We start from the raw sequence: 19,459 nt of genomic DNA on the forward strand, positions 1-19,459 counted from the left end.
CCACTTTTTTTCATGATTTCCCATGATATTTTGACCTCTTCTGTCTCCACATTAATTTTTACTATTATTTTTTCTACAAAGTAATCTTTTGATAGTTTGACTGCTATGGCATTGAATAAATAAATTTAGAAAGTATTGTCATTTTTATTATATTGACTTGGGCTACTTTTATCACAAGCAGATAATATTTTTCCCATTATTTAGGTCTGTCTTTATTTCTGTAATAGTGGTTTAGAATTGTATTTATATAGTTCTTGCGTGTTTCTTGCTAGGTAGAGTTCCGAGTATGTTACACATTATGTAGTGAGACAGAGTCGCATTAAGTCATCAGCCTCACTCTCTCTTCCAGAGTCGTCACAGTCCAGTGGCAGAGTCAAGATGACTGGTGATGGCTTGGGATGCAGTAGATGACCTTGGTGTCTTCTTTTTTGTATGTCTGTGAATCACTTCCATTTGAACTGTCTTAGGAAGATTGTGAATATCACCTGGCAGTATAAGGTACTGGACACTGAGGCCCTTTCTTGAACTAAACTGCCAAACATTCAAACTCTACTGCAGAGATCACAACTCCAATGGGCTGGCCACACTGTTCAAAAGCCAAAGGTATACTTGGCTAAAAGACTATTTTACGGGGAACTCACACAACGCAAGCACTCACATTGTGGTCAGAAGAAGTGATACAAGGACACTCTCAAGGTCTCTCTGAAGAATTGTGGAATTGAGTGACATGGGAGATTCTGGCAAAGGATCACCCAGCATGGCATACCTGCGTTAAAGAAAGTGCTGTGCTCTAGGAAATAGCTCAAAAGAAATGCAAGATATGCAAATTTAGAGAATCCATCCAGAATGTTCACAGGGACTATTTGTGCCCGACCTGTGGTGGAACACTCCGAGCTCATATTGGTCTGATTACCCACAGTCAGACACACTGGACCTCGACCCCAACGTAATGATGTCATTTTGGTCCTCTCTCAGAATGAACAAGCAACCAACATTATGTAGTTATTTTAAGTGAGTATTTTATGTAGTTATTTTAAGCTGAGTATTTTTTTGGGTTTTATCACCTTCTGAGAGAGTAGATGTAAGGTACAGAATGAAACAAACATTTTTGTATACAGCCACTGAGAGAATTTGTTTTTCTTTTTTCTCTGTCCCTCTCTCTTCTCTCTCTCTCTGTTTTCTAATTAAGTGGGACGGAGAGAAAATAGATTTCTGTTAATTAAAAAGAACAATTTTAAAAGAATTGTTAAAAAAGTTGTGTGTGTGTGTGTGTCTGTGTGCTACAGATGTGCTACAGATTGCATATCCTTTTAGATAGGTCACTATATTGCAAGTTTTATTGTTTTACTTTGTTCCACCTCTCCCAGAGTGGGGGTAAACTGGGAATGTTTGTAATGTAAAAACCAAAACATCAATAAAAATTAAAAAACTTTTATTTTGAACTCTTCAGGGTAAGTTATTCTTGTTTGCAAGACAACAGCTTTTGCCTTTTAGAATACTGTATTCTAAGATTTATTCTCTTGTATAGTAGAAACTGCCAGGTCCTGTGACATCCTGACTGTGTTTCTTTGGTACTTGAACTGCTTCTTTCTGGATCTGTGCAGTGTTTTTCCTTTGACTTCGAAGCTCTGGATTTTGTCTATGAGACTTTTGCTTTTGAGATTTATTCAGGTGGATATTAGTGGATTAATTCTATCTTTACTTTGCTCTCTGGTTCTAATAGATCTCAGCAGTTTTCATTTACGATTCCTTGAAACACAGTATCTAAGATTTTTTTAATCATAATTTTCAGAGAGGAAGACCATTCTTGAATTACTTCTCCTTGACCATTTTTCCAGGTCAGTTGTTTCTGATATCAGATAGCTTATGTTTTCTTCTATTTCTTCAGTATTTTTATTTTGTTTTCATATTCCTTACTGTCTCAGAAGAGTCAATGATTTCTGTTTGGCCTAGGCTAGTTTTCAGTTAGCCCATTATCTTAGCAAGGTTTACCACTTATTGTTCTAAGTTATTTATTCTCTTCTGATTCTTTCAGATCTTTTAATTCATTTCTTATCTTCTACTTCACTTCTTCTGGGTATTAACACAGTTCTTGTGGAAAATCGACCCTTTTCCCCTCGAGTCTCTGCTTTTGGTTTTTATAATTACTCTCTTTCAGGTTGGATTTTTTTATATCTCTGCATCTACAAGAATTCTTTATAGTAGCTAGTGTTTTCTTTGTTTTACTCATCTCTCCAGCCTTAGTTCCTGAACTTGAACTTTTTGCTAGGGGCACGCTTTGTCTCTAATGTACTTTTTGGGAGGGGTGATAGACCCTACCTGGCTTCAACCTGTTTATCTGGGTTTCTGTGCTCACCTCCACCTCTCTGGGTTAGCACCCCTGCTCACCCATTCCAATCTTTGCAGCTCAGCACAATGGACTGTCAGGGCGCTTCATGCCATCTCAAGAAGGCATGCTAGGGGCTTTGAGGCCCAGGGGTCCAGGGCATCTAGGTGTGGTTGCAACTGTACTAGTTGATATAGATTCTGTTTGTTTCCAACCCCACAGTGGGTTCTGACCCCCTAGAGTCATGTCTAAGAGTATTTCCTAGCCTCCTCCACAACCTGCTTTGGGTACAAAAATTTTCAGTTATAGCCCTTTCTGTAAGGTTTTTTAGGAGGTCCTCTTGGATTGATTAAGAAAATCTAGTATCTCATTCAATAGAAAACTTATCTGATGAAGCCCAGACTTTAAATTGACCTAGTATAAGCAGATAAGTATGAATTAAAAGAGTTTAGAGTAAAAATCTGTGCCTTGAATTTATGTAACTATTGAGCCTTAAACATAACAAATGCCTTTACCTGTCCCTTAATAAAACAAACTTATTCTAGAAATTTTACCACAACTCTCCTCCACCTTCCAATTGACAACTCTGGGTCAGTGACTGATGAATGCAAAAAGTGAGACTGAAGGAAAGGGTATTTTAATTCTACCATTGTACCACAGGACAGGTTTAAAGAAGATTCTGTTGCTTATTTCTCTGTTCCTTTGATGTATTTCTAATTGTGATTTGGTTTTCTTGGGACTAGACTTGTTCCTCAGCTGTTTCAGTACTCATACCTTAAGCTGACTGCTCCTCTGGGAGGTGAAGACAGGACTGAATGATTCTGCTGTTGTCTCTGCTCTCCTATGCCCACAGGACGATTGTGTGTTGGGGAAACCTAGCAGAAAACACAGAGAACACAATTTATAATGTAATGCCTGTTTTTCTAAAATCCTTCCTCTCATCACACTGTGCCGTGTAAGACACTTGGATACACAGACTGACTACTCAAAGAAAAGGCACATTCTCTGTCTTCCCAGAGGTTGCCTTTTAAAACAGACAAGATAATGACAATATGGCCTTTTTTTTTTTAAATGTAAAACAAGAAAGACAACCTGTTAAAAATGGCGACAGCCAAAGAACAATGCCCAAGCTTCTGTTATGTGCATTCTGGAAGCTGTCCTTAGTAACAATCTATATTTCAAAAGTATTTTTATTTTATTTTTTTCAAAAATAGAAAAGTTTTATTTACACTTTAAAATTCTTTACAGAAACCAAGGGATTGTGCTTTTAGAGCCATGAAGTATGAAGTGGCTTGTTGGAGGCTTGTTTCTCCCTGCCCCATGGACTATTCTAGAAGATTTATCCAGCATTAGAGATTGCTACTGGCGCAGGTTTATCTTGAGGGGAACAACCCCTTCTACATTAATTTTTACCAGGCTCCAAGGATAGGGTAAGTGCTCAATTTACATTTATATATAATTTAAAAAAATATATATTTTATTTTTACCCCCAATTACGTGTTAAAACAATTTAACATTTAAAAAAAAAGTTTTGAGTTCCAAATTCTATCCCTCCATCCTGTCCTTCCCAAGAAGGTAAGCAATCCATTATAGTTTTTATACCTGTGTAATCATGTAAAACATTTCCATATTAGTCATTTTGTACAAGAAGACTCAAATTTAAAAAAAGAATGAAAGAAAGTGAAATATAGCATGCTTCAGTCTGTATTCAGACAGTATCAGTTCTTTTTCTAGAGGCAGACATTTAACTGAATAGAGTGAACTCATCCCCTGCATGAATAAATGGCAGAATCAGAAGAGACCATCTTGGCTTTGGATCTAGTCACATCCCCTCCCATTTTCCATTTCCTGTTCAGAAGACCTATCTCTCTACCCCTCCACTCCCCATCTATAAAACCATTTACAACACTGAGATCTATACAGCATAGAGGACGTAGGCAAGGGTGTCTTTTCCCCTCCAGTTCTCCCTATGGTCTTCCTGGTATATCGTCTTGACCTTGGTCATCTTCTTCCTAGTGAATCAGTCCCCAGTCTCTCTGGTGAAAACGCTGGTTGATGGCAAGGGCAGGAATGTGGGCAGAGAATCACTGGCTCTATACAGCTTGTGAGAAGACTCAATAAGAGATAAAAATAACTCTAGGCCCTCCTTCCTATAGGAAGTGCTCCAGGATTGACCCTGTCTTGTCTCTATGCTTTTTCACATTCTTCTGGTTTAAATATCATCCAGCCTAGAGCTAAAAGAGCCTTGGAGATCATCTTGCTCAATGCTCTGCTCTTAGAGATAGACACAGGAGCTGAAGACCATAATGGTTGAATGACCTAAGGCCATATATGTCGAAGGTCCAGAACTTAGTCAGGTCCTTTGATCTCAAATAAAATGATTTTTCAAGCATACCACCAAGACTCTCCAAAATTTCATCTTGTTTCCTCTCCACCTGCAAAAGCTCTCACACCCCCATATCACAAGAAGGCAAAATCTTACACTGTGTTTCCTTATTTATTCTATACCTTTTCCTTCTCCTCGTTATTCTCTTCTTCATCTGTGTCGGAAACCTGGAGGTCCTCATACAGAATACTGTGCTGGTGCTTCGGGGCCGGGCCGTTTGTAATTCTGTCCAGAGAAGGAACTTGGGGTACCCCTGCACCTGACTTCTGTAGGGGGATTGGCTCTGTGTCCTTGTCCAATGGGGGTCTCTGAAGTGATCTGCCCAGTTTGTCCCGAGGAACTTGTCTGGAAGCAATTGTGGGTTCCTGGGTCAATTCTTGACCAAGTTGGCATAAAGAATTTCTGGGCCTTTTGCACTGCTGGTCAGATGAATCACGCAACCATGGCTTTGAAGAGGTTAAGGGATTCTGAGACTTTCTGGCAGAATGAGACCGGAGGCATGGAGGAATTGGGCCCGCCTTGGGCAGAGGGATCACTGGTTTCTGAGTTTGGGCCATGAAGTCTAGTCCTTTCTGGGAAGGCCCTGTTAAACTTCTGTATTTCTGTTGAAGCCAATTTTGAAGACTCCAGTCTTTACGCAGGGGTTCTGAGGGAGGTTCAGGTTCACTCTGAGCTAACTGGACTGGAGGTGGCAGAGTCTTCTGAAGGGGTTTGGCCATAAGCTCCACAGATGGAGTCCTCCCAGGCCTTTCCAAAGGGACCTGGGGAGATGGTACCGGATGAGGAGATTTTGCATACCTGTTGGACGAAGGGCAAGGAGGAACAGGTTGGCATGGATGCTGGATGCAGCTCAAACTTTCACTAGGGTCCAGAGGCACAAATTGTTTCTTCTGGGGAGAGCCAGACTGGCTCTTCTGGGGCAGGGGCACAGGTTGTCTCTTCTGGGGAGGGCCAGACTGGCTCTCCTGGAGCAGGGACACACACTGTCTCTTCTGAGGAGGGCCAGACTGGCTCTTCCGGGGTAGGCGCGCAGATTGTCTCTCCTGGGGAGGGCCAGACTGGCTCTTCTGAGGCAGGGGAACACATCGTCTCTTCTGGGGAGATGGTACTAGATGAGGAGATTTTGCATGTCTACTAGATGGAGGGCAAGGAGGAGCAGGTTGGCATGGATGCCGGATGCAGCTCAAACTTTCACTAGGGTCCATGTGCACGAATTGTCTCTTCTGGGGAGGGTCAGACTGGCTGTTTTGGAGCAGGGTCACACATTGTCTCTTCTGGGGAGGGCCAGACTGGCTCTCCTGAGGCAGGCGCACACACTGTTTCTTCTGAGGAGGGCCAGACTGGCTCTTCTTGGGTAGGCACACAGATTGTCTCTGCTGGGGAGGGCCAGACTGGCTCTTCTGGGGCAAGGGCTGTTTCTCAACTTTCACCTTCAAAGTCTGCCTTTGGACCTCATTCATGGTTTCAAATAGCTTTCCCTTCATGAAAATCTTGGTTCCTTGGAGTTTGATAAGGGACTCCTGAGGGAGTTGTTTAGCCAGCTCCTTCTCCTCCTGTTCCCGGGTCATGCCCTTGAGCCTGGAGCCCAGGTCCTTGGGTGGGCAGTATTTTGGACACATCTTGTTTGTCTTAATGTGTCCATGGGATCCACAGTTACCACATATTAGACCCAATTTAGGGGCCTCTGGCTTGGGAAGATGTTCTAAGGGGAGGCATTCCTTCTGCTCTTTCCTTTCCTCTGCTTTGCAGATGCGGCGAAGTTTATCTTGGAGACTTTTCTTCTCTTTCCGCAATTCCCGCTGTTTCTGCTCCTCTGCCAGAAGGATCTTCTGGATGGAGTCCTCATCCTTGGTGCTCCTCACGAGGACGTATGCTCTGACCACTGCTGGGTCCTGGACTATCTCACTCCGCACATACTCCTTGCCAGACTCATCAATATAAGTCCGGTGGATAACCAGAGACATAGGAGTTGAGGTGGTTGAGCCCCGACCTCGCTTCTCTTTCTTGCCTTTGTCTTGGAGGCGAGCGGCCCCATCTCTGAGCATCAGCTGCCGCAGCTCCTGGAGCTCCTGCTTTTCCTTCTCTCTCTGTAGCCTCTGAGGGCTGGTCTTACCCTCCAGGAGGTCCTCAATTTCACAAGACATCCGTTCCACCACATGACCATTCTCTTCATCTGAGCTGCTACTGTCCGTGTCTGTGGACAGCACCTCGGTAGAAGCCAGGAGCTTGTTCTGGAGGTCAAAAACTCTTTGGACCTGTTGCTGGTAGTGTCTTTGTTGCTCTGCCCCTAAGGAATGGGGCACTCGCACAAATCTGGTGAGGGTTCTGGTCTTGGTCCCTGAGTATAGCTCCTTGGTAGATAGGGCTCGGATAGCCGCGACTACCTCCCAGCGGGACAGCTTCTGGATCTCCTCCTCTGACATCCCAGACACCCTCAGCAACTTCTTGGCTTCCTTCAGGGTGAGACATCGAAGGTCTGCATCAGTACCCATCACTTTACCCGCTTCCTTCTCCTGCTTAGGTTTACAAGCAACTTTGACATAGGAGATGCCCTCCCCACAGCCTGTGGGGTCAGCCGCTCCTGTCACCTCTAGCAGACACTGTCCCTTGGTGGCTGCCAGGAAAGCCCGAGTTGTGTTCCATGGAGCAGCCTGGACCTCATCATTGAAACACACGCTTTCATCACTGGTCTCCTCTGTGTTCAGGAGCGATATCTCTCCATAGCCAGCATCCTTGAGGCGCTGCTGGGCAGCCTGCATGCTATACAAAGCACAACATTTCTCTGGGGTCACCATGACCCTCAGCTCCTCTTCGCTTGGCAGGAGGAATCCAGTCTTCAGCACCCACCAATTAAAATAGATGCCTGTGCGATGGAAATCTGAACACTTGGTGAGCCTCCTTCGAATGCTGCTCTCAGAAAGTCTGGGGAAGGCCCTATGGATATCCTCCATACGAATCCTTCGAGGCCTGTGAGGGCTCTTCCAAAACTGCCTATATATAAACACCTGGAGGAATTCATGGATGTAATTCTTTGCCATTTTTGAGTTGGGGGCAGGAACCTCATCCATTGGGCACTGCTGCCCAACAGTAAATATATCTTTCACTTCCCTCAGAAAGTAGCCTGCTTTGGTCACCACAACCAGGAAGTCTGTGTTTGCCATCTGATGTGGGTAGATGGGAGCCCGAAAAAGTTTGTTTTCCAAAGCCTGTAAGAACTGTCCAGCATGGAGTTGCCCTAGGAAGGGTGAGGATGAACAGAACACAGGGTTCCCATACTTGCAGGCAGGAGGCTCAGTGTCCTTCCCATTTTTCCTTTTGTAATAGTTCTGGATTTGGGAAGCCATTCCGACTTGGTTCAAGAATGGTGGATTCTCCTCACTCCATTCAACCAGGATGAGATCTCCATCCTGCCCACTCAGGTCCTGAAGCGTCTTCATAAAAAACATGTGACCTCCCCCTGAAGCCTGCAGCTCCTGCTCCCGTTCCTGGGCTTTCTTTAGGATGTGAGAAGCCAAGTTGTGGACAGGGTGGGGCCCTTTGCCCAGCCACCTGACTGGTGGTCGATGAAACAGAGAGAGTTGCTCAGCTACCATATGGGTAGGAAAGAGGCTGGAGTGCAGCTTCAATGCTGGAACTGAATGCTGGATTATAGGGTCCCTGAAGGGAACCCGAAGGCCATGCTGCTGGGGGAAGTAAAATTCATCATTGGACAGGTTCCAGGGGTCCTTGGCTTTCAGCTGGGCCGCAGTCTGCTTAGCTTCCTCCTCTCTCGTGATGCCACATCTTAGCATCGTTTGGCCCTTCTCAGAAAGCTGCTTCTGGGCTGAGGCCTCTACTTCTTCAGGCTCCTTGATATCAAACAGCAGGAGGTTCTCATCATCTGGGTCAATGGTTAGGACTGTAGGATACAGTGGCTTATGCATGGCTTGGGCATCCCAAATAATGTTGTCCTCCCATTGGCTGTAGATGAGGTCTTCACTCTCAGGGATGAAAATGGACCCACCAGGCTGAGAAGGGTCACGATCACCTGTTTTGAGCAATTTGGTTTTCTCAGAGGGAATCCACCCTGCCTGAGAAACTTTTTGGGCATCAGGGAGGGTCCTTTGGATGTCTCGGTTATCCCAAATTATGTCATCTTCCCAGGACTTCTGAGTGACCATCAGAAAGTTTTCATCTTTCAGCAAGGAGTGGTCTGTTTGGGTTGTCTCCTCCTCTTCCAGGGGCTTTTCTCGGACTTGAATCCATAATCAAAACCTCTCCCATGGGGAGGGACCCCCAGCATGTCATACCAAAGCTTGGCAGGGCCATACCGCCATGGGGCCACCTCCTCTGAGGGAGGGGCCTGGGAACAGTCAGCCAATCGGGAGCCAGGCTGGGGGGCTACTGGAGCCATCATTTTTATCTCATCATCTGTTAGGCATTCCTCTGGGTCTGGTGATCTTACTATCTGGGGGTCCCCCAGGGTAGGTTCTAGGGGACACTGTGCCTTCTTCTTTTTCCTCTTTCTTAGCCTCCCTCTTACCTCCTGCCACATGGATGGTGTCTTCTGGGTCTCAAAGAGTTGGAAGAAACGAAGAGTCTTTCCATGCCTAAATTGTGGCCAGAGGTCTGTGACTGTAGGTAGGCTGGTGTCCTTCAGGCTCATTCCCCAAAGATTTCTATGATTCTGCTCCTTCTTCTCATTTTCAATCTCCTTCTCAGAGCTGCTGGAATCCACAAACAAGTCCTTTGGTGAGGAGGTATAGCTGTCTCTGGAATGTAGGGCCCTGTCTTCTTCCATTTGGGATCCTGCAATTCAGTCCATGTGTAGAGGCAGAAGAGATGGGAAGCCCTTCTCTTCTGCTGTACTCTATAGGGATGACTAGAATCAGCTCCAAAATTTACTTTTATACCCTATTTTCAGGGAGGATTCATACCTCTCCAGAACTGTGAATAAACCTGGGGCCAATAATAAGGGTGTGGTCCCTCATCGTCACAGGTGAGAACTCATTCAGAATTCTTGCAAGGTCTTCAGTGCTCATCCACTCTTAACACTTACACTGGAAATCGTACAGGTTAAGGGCCAAGCTAAAATCACACAGCAAACACCTGAGAGTCCTTATAGACCATTATTATTATTGTTCCATATTAGCCACATCGCAAAAGAAAACACAAACAAAACAATAAAAATAAAGTAAAAAAAAAAGTATGCTTCACTCTACATTCAGAGTTTATCAGTTCTCTCCTGGAGGTGAACGGCATCTTTCATAATGCGTCCTTTGGAACTGTCTTGGATTACTGTCTTGATCAGAGTAGTTAAGTCTTTCACAGAAGACCATACTTACAATATTGCTATTATTATGTATAATGTTCTCCTGGCTCTATTCACTTTACCTTGCATCAATTCATATATTCCTTCCTACGTTTTTCTGAAATAATCTGGCTTGTCATTTCATACAGCACAACAGTATTCTATCACAATCATATACCATAACTTATTCAGTCATTTCCCAACTGATGGGCATCCCCCCAATTTCCAATTCTTTGCCACCACAAAAAAAGATACTATAAATATTTTTGTTCAAATAGGTCCTGTTTTCTTTTATTTCATCTCTTTGGGACACAGACCTAGTAGTGGTATTGCTGGGTCAAAGGGCATGCATGGTTGAGTTAGTTCACACCTCCGCCAACACTGCATGTGTCCCAATTTTTCCACATCCCCTCCTGCATTTGTCATTTTCATTTTCTGTCATAGTAGCCATTTTGACAGGTGTGAGGTGGTACCTCAGAGTTGTTTTAATTTGCATTTTCTCTAATCAGTAGTTATTGAGAGCATTTTTTATGTGACTGTTAATAGCTTGGACTTCTTTTTTTACGAAAATTGCCTTGTCATATCTTTTGACCATTTATCAATTAGGGAGTGGTTCTTATTTCTATAAATTTGGCTCAGTTTCCTATATATTTGAGAAATGAGGTCTTTATCAGAAAAACTTGCAGTAAATCACCCCTCCCTCCAGGTTCCTGTTTTCCTTCTAATTTTGGTTGCATTAGTTTTGTTTGTGCAAAAGCTTTTTAATCTCATGTAATTAAAATTATCTATTTAACTTCCCATAATTCTCTCTATCTCTTGTTTGGTCATAAACTCTTTTCTTATTCATAGATATGCCAGGTACATTTTTCCATGTTCCCCTAGTTTACTTATGATATCACCCTTTACGTCTAAATCAATTATCCATTTTGACTTTATCTTGGTATACAACGTGAGATGTTGGTCTATGCCTAGTTTCTGACAAACTGCTTTCCAGTTGTCCCAGCAATTTTTGTTAAATGTTGAGTTATTATCCCTAAAGTTTGGCTCTTTGGGTTTATCAAATACTAGATCATTATGGTCATTTACTACTATGGACTGTATATCTCATCTATTCCACTGATCTCATTTCTCAGCCAGTACTGGATTGTTTCAATAATTACTGCTTTGCAATATAGTTTAAAATCTGGAATTACTAGGCTACCTTCTTTCATATTTTTAAAAATTGATTTCCTTGAGATTCTTGATTTTTTGTTCTCCAGATGAATTTTGTTACTATTTTTTCTAGCTTTGTAAAATAAATCTTTTTGTAGTTTGGTATAGCACTGAATAAGTAAATTAACTTGGGTAGAACTGTCATTTTTATTACATTGGTTCAGCCTACCCAATTAATATTTCTCCAATTGTTGGTTAGATCTGTCTTTATTTGTGTGAAAAGTGTTTTGTGATTGTGTTCATATAATCCCTGGGTTTGGCTTGGCAGGTAGACTCCCAAGTATTTTACATTATCTGCAATTATTTTAAATGGAACTTCTCTTTCTATCACTTCCTGCTAGGTTTTGTTGGTAGTATACAGAAATGCTGATGATATATGTAGGTTTATTTTATATCCTGCAACTCTGCTAAAGTTGTTACTTGTTTCAATTAGTTTTTCAGTTGATTCTCTAGGTTTCTCTAAGCATACATCCTATCATCTGGAAAGAGGGAATAGTTTTGTTTCCTCATTGCCTATTCTAATTCCTTCATTTTCTTTTTCTTGTCTTATTGGTATAGTTATTAATTTTAGTGTCAAAGCCATATTTTTCTGTTATGTGCATTCCAGACACTACCCTTAGAAATAATCTATATTTGAAAAGTACTCCTAAAAAAATCAGTTTTTAACATCTATTTTTATTGTCTTCCTAAATTTCCTCTAAGACAGGGTAAGTGTCGTTATTCTAATTTTACAGATGATAGCTACCAAGGCACAGAGACTTCTCTAAGTTGAAATAACTGAGTAGGACTAGATACCTTCAGAATTCTAGCCCTTCTGTTCCTTCACTTCATTAGCTGACCTCTAATCAACTGACTCTTCCTTAGAAAATCTCCATAGAGGCAGTTCAATTAACTGCAAACTCTTGAGAAAAGTTTGAAACTTGAAATCCTTTGAGCCTCATTCAAATGCTGTAGTCAGAGGGCTCTCTGTCAATCTGCTTGGATTACTAAACTCTTTCAGATTTTCCCTCCTCAATCAATGCCTATTCTCTTTGGTTTGACTAACTTCACAATTTCATCAATTGCAGATACCACAACCTTTTCATGCCTTCTCATCTTATATATTTATCTATGTATCATCATAAATGCATGTGGGATTAAATACCTAAGGAATTACAAGTTTCTTTTAAAAAAATAACCAAAATCAAAACAACAAACCCCAAATTAAATTAATTCCTAGTTCCCCCACAACCTGATCTTCTACAGAGGGAAAACTATGCAGTAAATTAAACAGCAGAAGAAATATTTAGCAAGAAAAATGTCTACTACATAAAAAGTACATGTCTTCTATAACTCTTTAGAAATGAAATCATCAATAAGCATCTGTTCTCTCTTACGGGGAATAATAACATTTCCCAAAGGATATTTTATTCATGTAACAGTTCTTTATTAGATTGCATCTTACCCTCCTTTGTGTACTCTGTGATCCAGGGACACTGACTGGCCTTCTTGTTCCTTGGAATAACAAGGGCAGTCCATCTTCTAACTCTAAGCTTTTTATTGGCTGTCCCCCCAAGCCTGGAACTCTCTCCCTCTTCACTTCTGCCTCCTGGCTTTGCTGGCTTCCTTGAAGCCTCAGCTGAAGTCCCATCTTCCACAAAAATGCTTTTCCAGTTCTCCTTAATCGTAGTACCCTTGGCTCTAAGACGAGCCTAATTCATCCTGTGTATATCATGTTTGTACATTTTTTGTGCATGTTGCTTCCTCCATTAGACTATGAACTCCTTGAGAGCAGGGACTTTGGTTTTGTTTTTTTTTAACTTTCTTTGAATCCCCAGGGCTTAGCACAGTGCCTAGCAAACAACTGGTGCTTAATAAATACTAGCTAACTGACTTTTTGTGGAAACATACAAGTCTACCTCCCCTCTTCACTACTAACTGCCTAATTCTTCCTTTAGGCCACATCATATTGCAAAATAATGTAAACAACTTATTTAGTCTACTCTTAATGAGGTACCCTTATTAATCTTTACCTATCAATTCTGAAATAGTGTCTACATTGAAATCTTTTAAAATCATTATCAAAGACCTAATCAGTTTCTACAGAGAAAGTCTCCCAATTAACTCAGGAATGGCTCCTCTTCCCCAAAAGTGATGAGGGTAAAGATAATAAAAAGAAAAGAAAAAAAAGTTTGATTAATTCAATTAGCAGAAGCACCTTGCTTTATATTTACAGTGCTTCTGACCAGTTGGAAAGTAGAATCCTTACAGGGACTGGCTATAGAGGGATTCTCTTGAATTTTGTCTTTCATTTGGGAATACTGCTAATTGGGAGTGGAAATGGCTTATGCCAAAAAGACTCACAAAGTCTTGGGGGAAACCTTGCCCCTTTTGAATTTCTCTTTCTAGCAAAATGGCTTATAATTAAATTAATTAATAAATTTATCTCTGGCAAGTTTGTGTCCAAAATACATAGTACAAAAGATTTTCTTTATATTCTATAATTTCAACATGTTCTCCAGCAACATCAGAAGCATATGATCTTCTTTAGGGTATGGAGTTTATTAATATTAATATAGAAAGCCAATGAAGTGTCCTTGTCTCTAATACCCTCAATTGTAGTTAATGTACGTTTCTGTCTTAGCTTCCTGTCAGACTGAAGGCTCTATAGTTAAAGTTTGTATTTCCTCCAGGGCTTAGAATACTATGCAACAGGCAACTAATAGTGAACATATTATACTATATTCTTGCATGTCGTAGCCTCTGATAGTCTTTAATATGGATGAAAAAAGTCATAGGCCATTTAGTGTAATAGAAAAAGCATTGATCCAGATGTCAGAAGGCCTGACTTTGAGTGCTGACTCCCCACTTACTGGCCATGTCACCTGTGGGCTTTGAGCCTCAGTTTCCTTTTGTGTAAAATGAGGACTAAAATTACTCATACTATCTAATTTCATGAGGTTGTCAGAAAAAACCCTCACTAAATTCAAATTTATAGACCATTATTAAGAATAACTTACTTAATATTATACTTTGTGCCATGATTACTATATGAGCAAGAGTTATTCTATCAGATTTGAATTTTATCAAAATGTTATAGTATTTAATATCAAAATATTAAAATGCTCTTGCTTTTGAAATGTCAGTACTTATCACATGAGCATCTTTCTTCATAGGTTTTCTTTCTAGACATAGAATGAATTCCTTCCTAACCTCTTAGAATTTCTAGCTTCCTTCAGGATTCAGCAGCTTTTGCTAACTTCTCTAGATTGTTAACACTTTCTCCTTCCTCAAATGATCTTGCATCACAAGATCGGTTTACATGCTGTTTTCCCCAGGTGAATGCATGAATCTGGAGATCAGAGAGTGTTGACTGTTTTGTCTCCAACCACTCAGGGCTTTGCACAAAGTAGGCATTTAATAATATTTGCTGGATTGAATTGGAATTAAAAATGCAGCCACACAGTTTCCCTCAGCTCTAGATAACCCTAGTTGCTGCAAACATTTGCAAGTTAGCTCTGTCTTTTACTACACAAAAGTAGTGAGATGTTAAATGACGTTACCATTTCTGGTTTGTTTTCCCCATGTTTCTTGGGGATATTGTTCATATGGTCTGTCTCAGGAATCTGGAGCTGCTTCAAGTAGAACATACCCTTCTTTCTTTATTCCTGCCTGAAGCTATCTTGGGTTTGGAGTACAGCAATGCCAGCCTGAATCAATGACCTGTGTGAAGACTGGTGCTCCTTGTCTATCTTAGTTCAATGGGCTTAGTCTGAAGTTACCAGTCTCAGGAAATCAGGTTCAAGGTTGTTCCTGGTTATCTAGGATCTTTGCTTGCTGTAACCCTGAGTGCTATGAATTTAGATCCAAGATGGAGAAAAATCCTCTTTGCCTCACCTGGCAGTTGATTTATAGATATCAGTGGTGCCATTAAGAAGGTGGGAGAATTTCTTATCCAAACATAGACGTGGAATGAAGCCCTGCCTGTATCTTCATCATGCATTGCTCTGAAGCTTCCTTTAAGAGGTCAGATGTGAACATTAAGAATGAAGAATGCTGTGTCATTTTGACAGTACCATTCTGAATCCCTAAAGCCTTCTTCTATTTTACTTTGTTTTTATGTTCCTTTACCAAATGACACCAAATCTATTGGTTTGTATACTCTTGATGTAGTCATAAGGAAGCAGAGTAAGGAACAGAAATAATTAAAAGAAAAAAAAAAGGTGATTAGGAAAAATGTTTTCCTGAAAGATGTAATTAATAATATCTTTTTTTCCCTCCCAGAATACAGAAGATGGAAATGTCTTTTTTATATTTATAAGTATGTAAATCAACTTTATCTGCTTTAGTATCTCTGGGAAGAAATCTTATCCAGGGAGCTCATTAGGGCCAAATATTTTGGAATTGTCCCTTTTCCCTTGCTCTTCAAACCCCTGAATTTCAGAGACAGAGATTATTCTCATCTAATGAGCATGGGGAAAAATATTTACCCATTTAATACTAGGTCTTCAAAAATATGGGAGAAAAAAATGTTTAAGTAGTGGGGTAATAATTCTGAATACTTACTTTTTAAGTACAAAGAACACTTCATAAAGTGGAGACTCCTACACTTTTTAGATTAGACACAGCCACAGACATCATTAATGCCAGCTCATTATAATTCATAATTTTCTTAGCTACCTTTTGAAAACTAGATTACACTCATTTAGAAGAATTAGAATTGACTTGCACAGGGAAATTATATGTTCTTAGTTTCAGTCTGGCTAGCATTATTCTAGGCACTCCAACTGTCAGAGGGGTTCTACCCAGAACATTTCTGGAATACTGCTGACATCCAACAGAGGAAAGCAAGCAGCCTTTTAAAGAGTCCCTCATTTGCCACACTGCAATGGGCCTTTTTTACTAGCCAATGGAAAAGAGTCTGTAAGGAGCCTATAGTAAGCAACTGAGTGGTGACAGTACTTGGCAGTGTACAGATCATTACAGTACTCAGACCTCTTCCTCTCTAGAGCAAAACAAAAACCTTTAGAAATATCCAGTTTTTTAAAAAGCATGTATTAATGAAGGCTTGGCCAGGGTGACTGCTGAGATGATCCACCTTACAGGCTGGGGCAGACTAGGCAAAAACTGTCTCAGCATTCTGTGGCTAAAGAACAAGTCAGCAATTCTGTCACAGTTTGCACCAAGGAGTCCTGCTCCTTTTCTTCTTTCTTTGTTCTTTTCCTTCTCTTTCTCCATCTTAATATTTATTAAATGTTTCCTTTTTCTTTGCTTTTTAGTAAGGCAATTGGGGTTAAGTGACCTGCCCAGGGTCACACAGCTAGTAAGTGTCAAGTGTCTGACGTCACATTTGAACTCAGGTCCTGCTGACTCCAAGGCCGGAGCTCTATCCTCTGCACCACCTAGCTGCCCCAAATGTTTCTTTTTAACAGTTAGTTAAATGACCAAATATGTGACAAGCCACTGAAAGTGCAAATATTGAGATAAAGGTAGGAATCCAGTCTTCTTTCTGTTTATGAAAATCATTAAATTCTTTACTGAATAGCCAAAACATAACAAAAGCTATCCTGCAGGCTTCCTGTTGTTTCCTAAGAGAACACCGAGTATAAGGCAGATTTAAAAACAATAACAACAAAAAATACACTGTAAGATAGGGTTATGTCTCTATCAGAATGACTAGTTTATCCTTCAGCTTGAAGAATGTTAGCCAGCCACAATTTGATCTGCCAAACACCAAAACTTAAGATTTTCTTTGCACCCTGTCTAGTCACAAAAGCCAGATGACAAGCACCAAGACAAGATCATGACTGGACAGAAATTTGTACCCATGCTAGGACATCTCCACGATGAACCTGTTTTTACTTTGGCTAGCAGTATGGCTCAGTCCACTGAAAATGCTTCCCAAGTCACAACCTCAGACATTGTTTAGGTCCCCCAAACACTGAAGACAGTCTATACATATCTCTATAATTCTGTTCCTGTCTCTGATATACCAAGTATATATTATGGAGTTGTTTATAAAAATGACAGCGTAAGGCACAGAGACCTTTTCATGACTACCTGAAAAGCCAAAATGGATTGAATGTTCACCTCCGCTGGGAGCGATCTGTCAGTGTGACAGAGGATCAATGTTCTTGCTTGCAGTCAATTAATACCTACATGCCTAATCTGTTCCCTTCTCCCTTCTATATTTGGTGGTGCTGCTAATTGCATTCTAGGATCCCCAGTGCTACCGGCAATCACTACTATTCAACAAAACAGGAAACATTCACGATGACTTTAGACCTATTGTATTGTTTGGAAATCGAATTCTAGGAGCATTTTGCACTTGGTGAACGAGGCTGAGACAGGGTTGCTGAAAACGCTGCCACAGGATTCCTTTCGTTGTGAGCTATTCCTTGATGGAATTTAATAAATATTCATTAATGGAGAGCAGTATAATTGATTCAGCCACTTTCATTTTTATCAGCTCTGCAGGATACCATAGCCCTCAAAGAAAACGTCTGGGAGTTGCCAAAGGTTGACAGTAAGAAGCTTTTGAAAGGATCTTGGAGAAGGGAGTGAGGTGGAAAAAGCAAGTTAATATCTATTATCATAAGCCACTTACTAAAGCCTTATCGGAAATTAAATACAACCATCGGTATCAACAGTGTGCAGGTCTATGCATTATATGATAAGCTATGAAAAGGTCCAATATATTTTAAAATGAAATGGTTTCAAATCAAGGAGCTTGGTGGTAATTATCAAGGTAGCAATCATTTAGTATGTCAAATCATATGCTTTTTATGTAATATTTACATTTGAACATCCATGTAGTAATTTATTTTCAACCTGTCAAATAGTACAGATTTCCTAGAACATAGAAGGAAAATAATGATTTCAAAAAAGTTTTTTTTGGCCATTCAGAATATCATACCTATGGAGCTATCATTTAAAAAATCTATCTTTTAGGCATCTCTAGTAGTTTCAGCTTAATCACATTCATTATGCAAACTGCAACTTTGTGTGACATTAATTTTCAATTTAAAGATTGCTGTGTTCCATGCCACAGCTATGTAACACCACCAATAGAAATACTGGTATTAAAAAGATGAGTCTTTGTTTCTGTGTGAAATTAGGTATCATTAGAGGAACTTCACAGTTTCCTGAAAGCAATCCATCGTACTATCCTCTTCCTTTTCAATCTAGGTCTCAAATTGTTGTGCATTTGTACTGTCTTTCCTAGACATATATCCTGATGGACAATCTCAAGATCTGTAAGTGATCCATCCGATTCCATTTCATAACTGGGCAACAGATGTTTTTTCATCTACTTGTTTTTTCCTATGTGGACAGTCAGGCCAAACTCTTTTGAGAAATACTTCTTTCAGGAGTCTATGTATTGTTCCAGGGCTTGATGTAACCAGCACAATGTCATCTGCAAAGAGCATTTGGAGGTCCTCACCATCCACAGCACCTCCATACCTTTCCAGTCTTATACCTTACATTTCTTACATACTCTGTGATCTAGTGACACAAAACATTCCATTTCTCTGCTCCAGGCTTTTTTTTTTTTTTTTTTTTTTTAGGCTAGGCAATGGGGTTAAGTGCCTTGCCCAGGGTCACACAGTTAGTGAGTGTTATGCATCTGAGGCCAGATTTGAACTCAGGTCCTTCTGACTCCAGGGTCAGTGCTCTATTCACTGCGCTACCTAGCTGCCCCATGCTCCAGGCAATTTCACTGGTTGTCCCCTATGCATGGAATACTCTCCTTCCTCCTTTCTGCCTCCTGATTTCCCTGGCTTCCTTCAAGTCCCAGTTAAAATCCCACCTTCTGCCTTTCCTAATCTCTTTTAATTCTAGTTTCTTTTGTTTGTTGATTATTTCCAACTTATTCTGTATACAGCCTGTTGTTACATGTTGTCTCCCCGATTAGATTGTGAGCTCCTTGCAAGCAGGGATTGGCTCTGTATCTGCAGAGCTTAGTACAGTACCTGGAACATAGTAGGTGCTATTAAATGTTTGTTCATTGACCACAAGGAATCTCTTTTCAACTGTGTTGGATTTCCTTTAGGATTGAATTTATTAAGCATTAAATATATGCCAAGCACCTAGAAAAACTTAGACAGTCTTTCCTTTCATAGTGCCTACATTCAAATTTAAGGAGGCAGGACATATCAAAAAAAAAAGTTCAGGGTGGATGGAAAAGCCCTGAAGTCCTAAGTGTGCAGCAGCAGGTCAGACAGCAAGGCCCAGGGGCCACTGGGTTACATCAGGAGATCAGATG

General features: G+C 40.8%; 1 protein-coding gene across 1 annotated transcript in view; it reads right to left on the reverse strand.

Annotated features, from left to right (window-relative positions):
* LOC114054282 (zinc finger protein 704) overlaps nt 1-19,459 on the reverse strand; it is a 334,268-nt gene that overhangs the window by 12,108 nt on the left and 302,701 nt on the right. The window contains exon 8 of the mRNA XM_027877476.1: nt 3,101-3,201. Coding sequence (XP_027733277.1) covers nt 3,101-3,201 — 101 coding nt within the window. The remainder of the gene's footprint in view (nt 1-3,100; nt 3,202-19,459) is intronic.

The sequence above is a fragment of the Vombatus ursinus genome, unplaced genomic scaffold (assembly GCF_900497805.2).
Source record: "Vombatus ursinus unplaced genomic scaffold, bare-nosed wombat genome assembly UNPS02014812.1, whole genome shotgun sequence".
NCBI lineage: Eukaryota > Metazoa > Chordata > Mammalia > Diprotodontia > Vombatidae > Vombatus > Vombatus ursinus.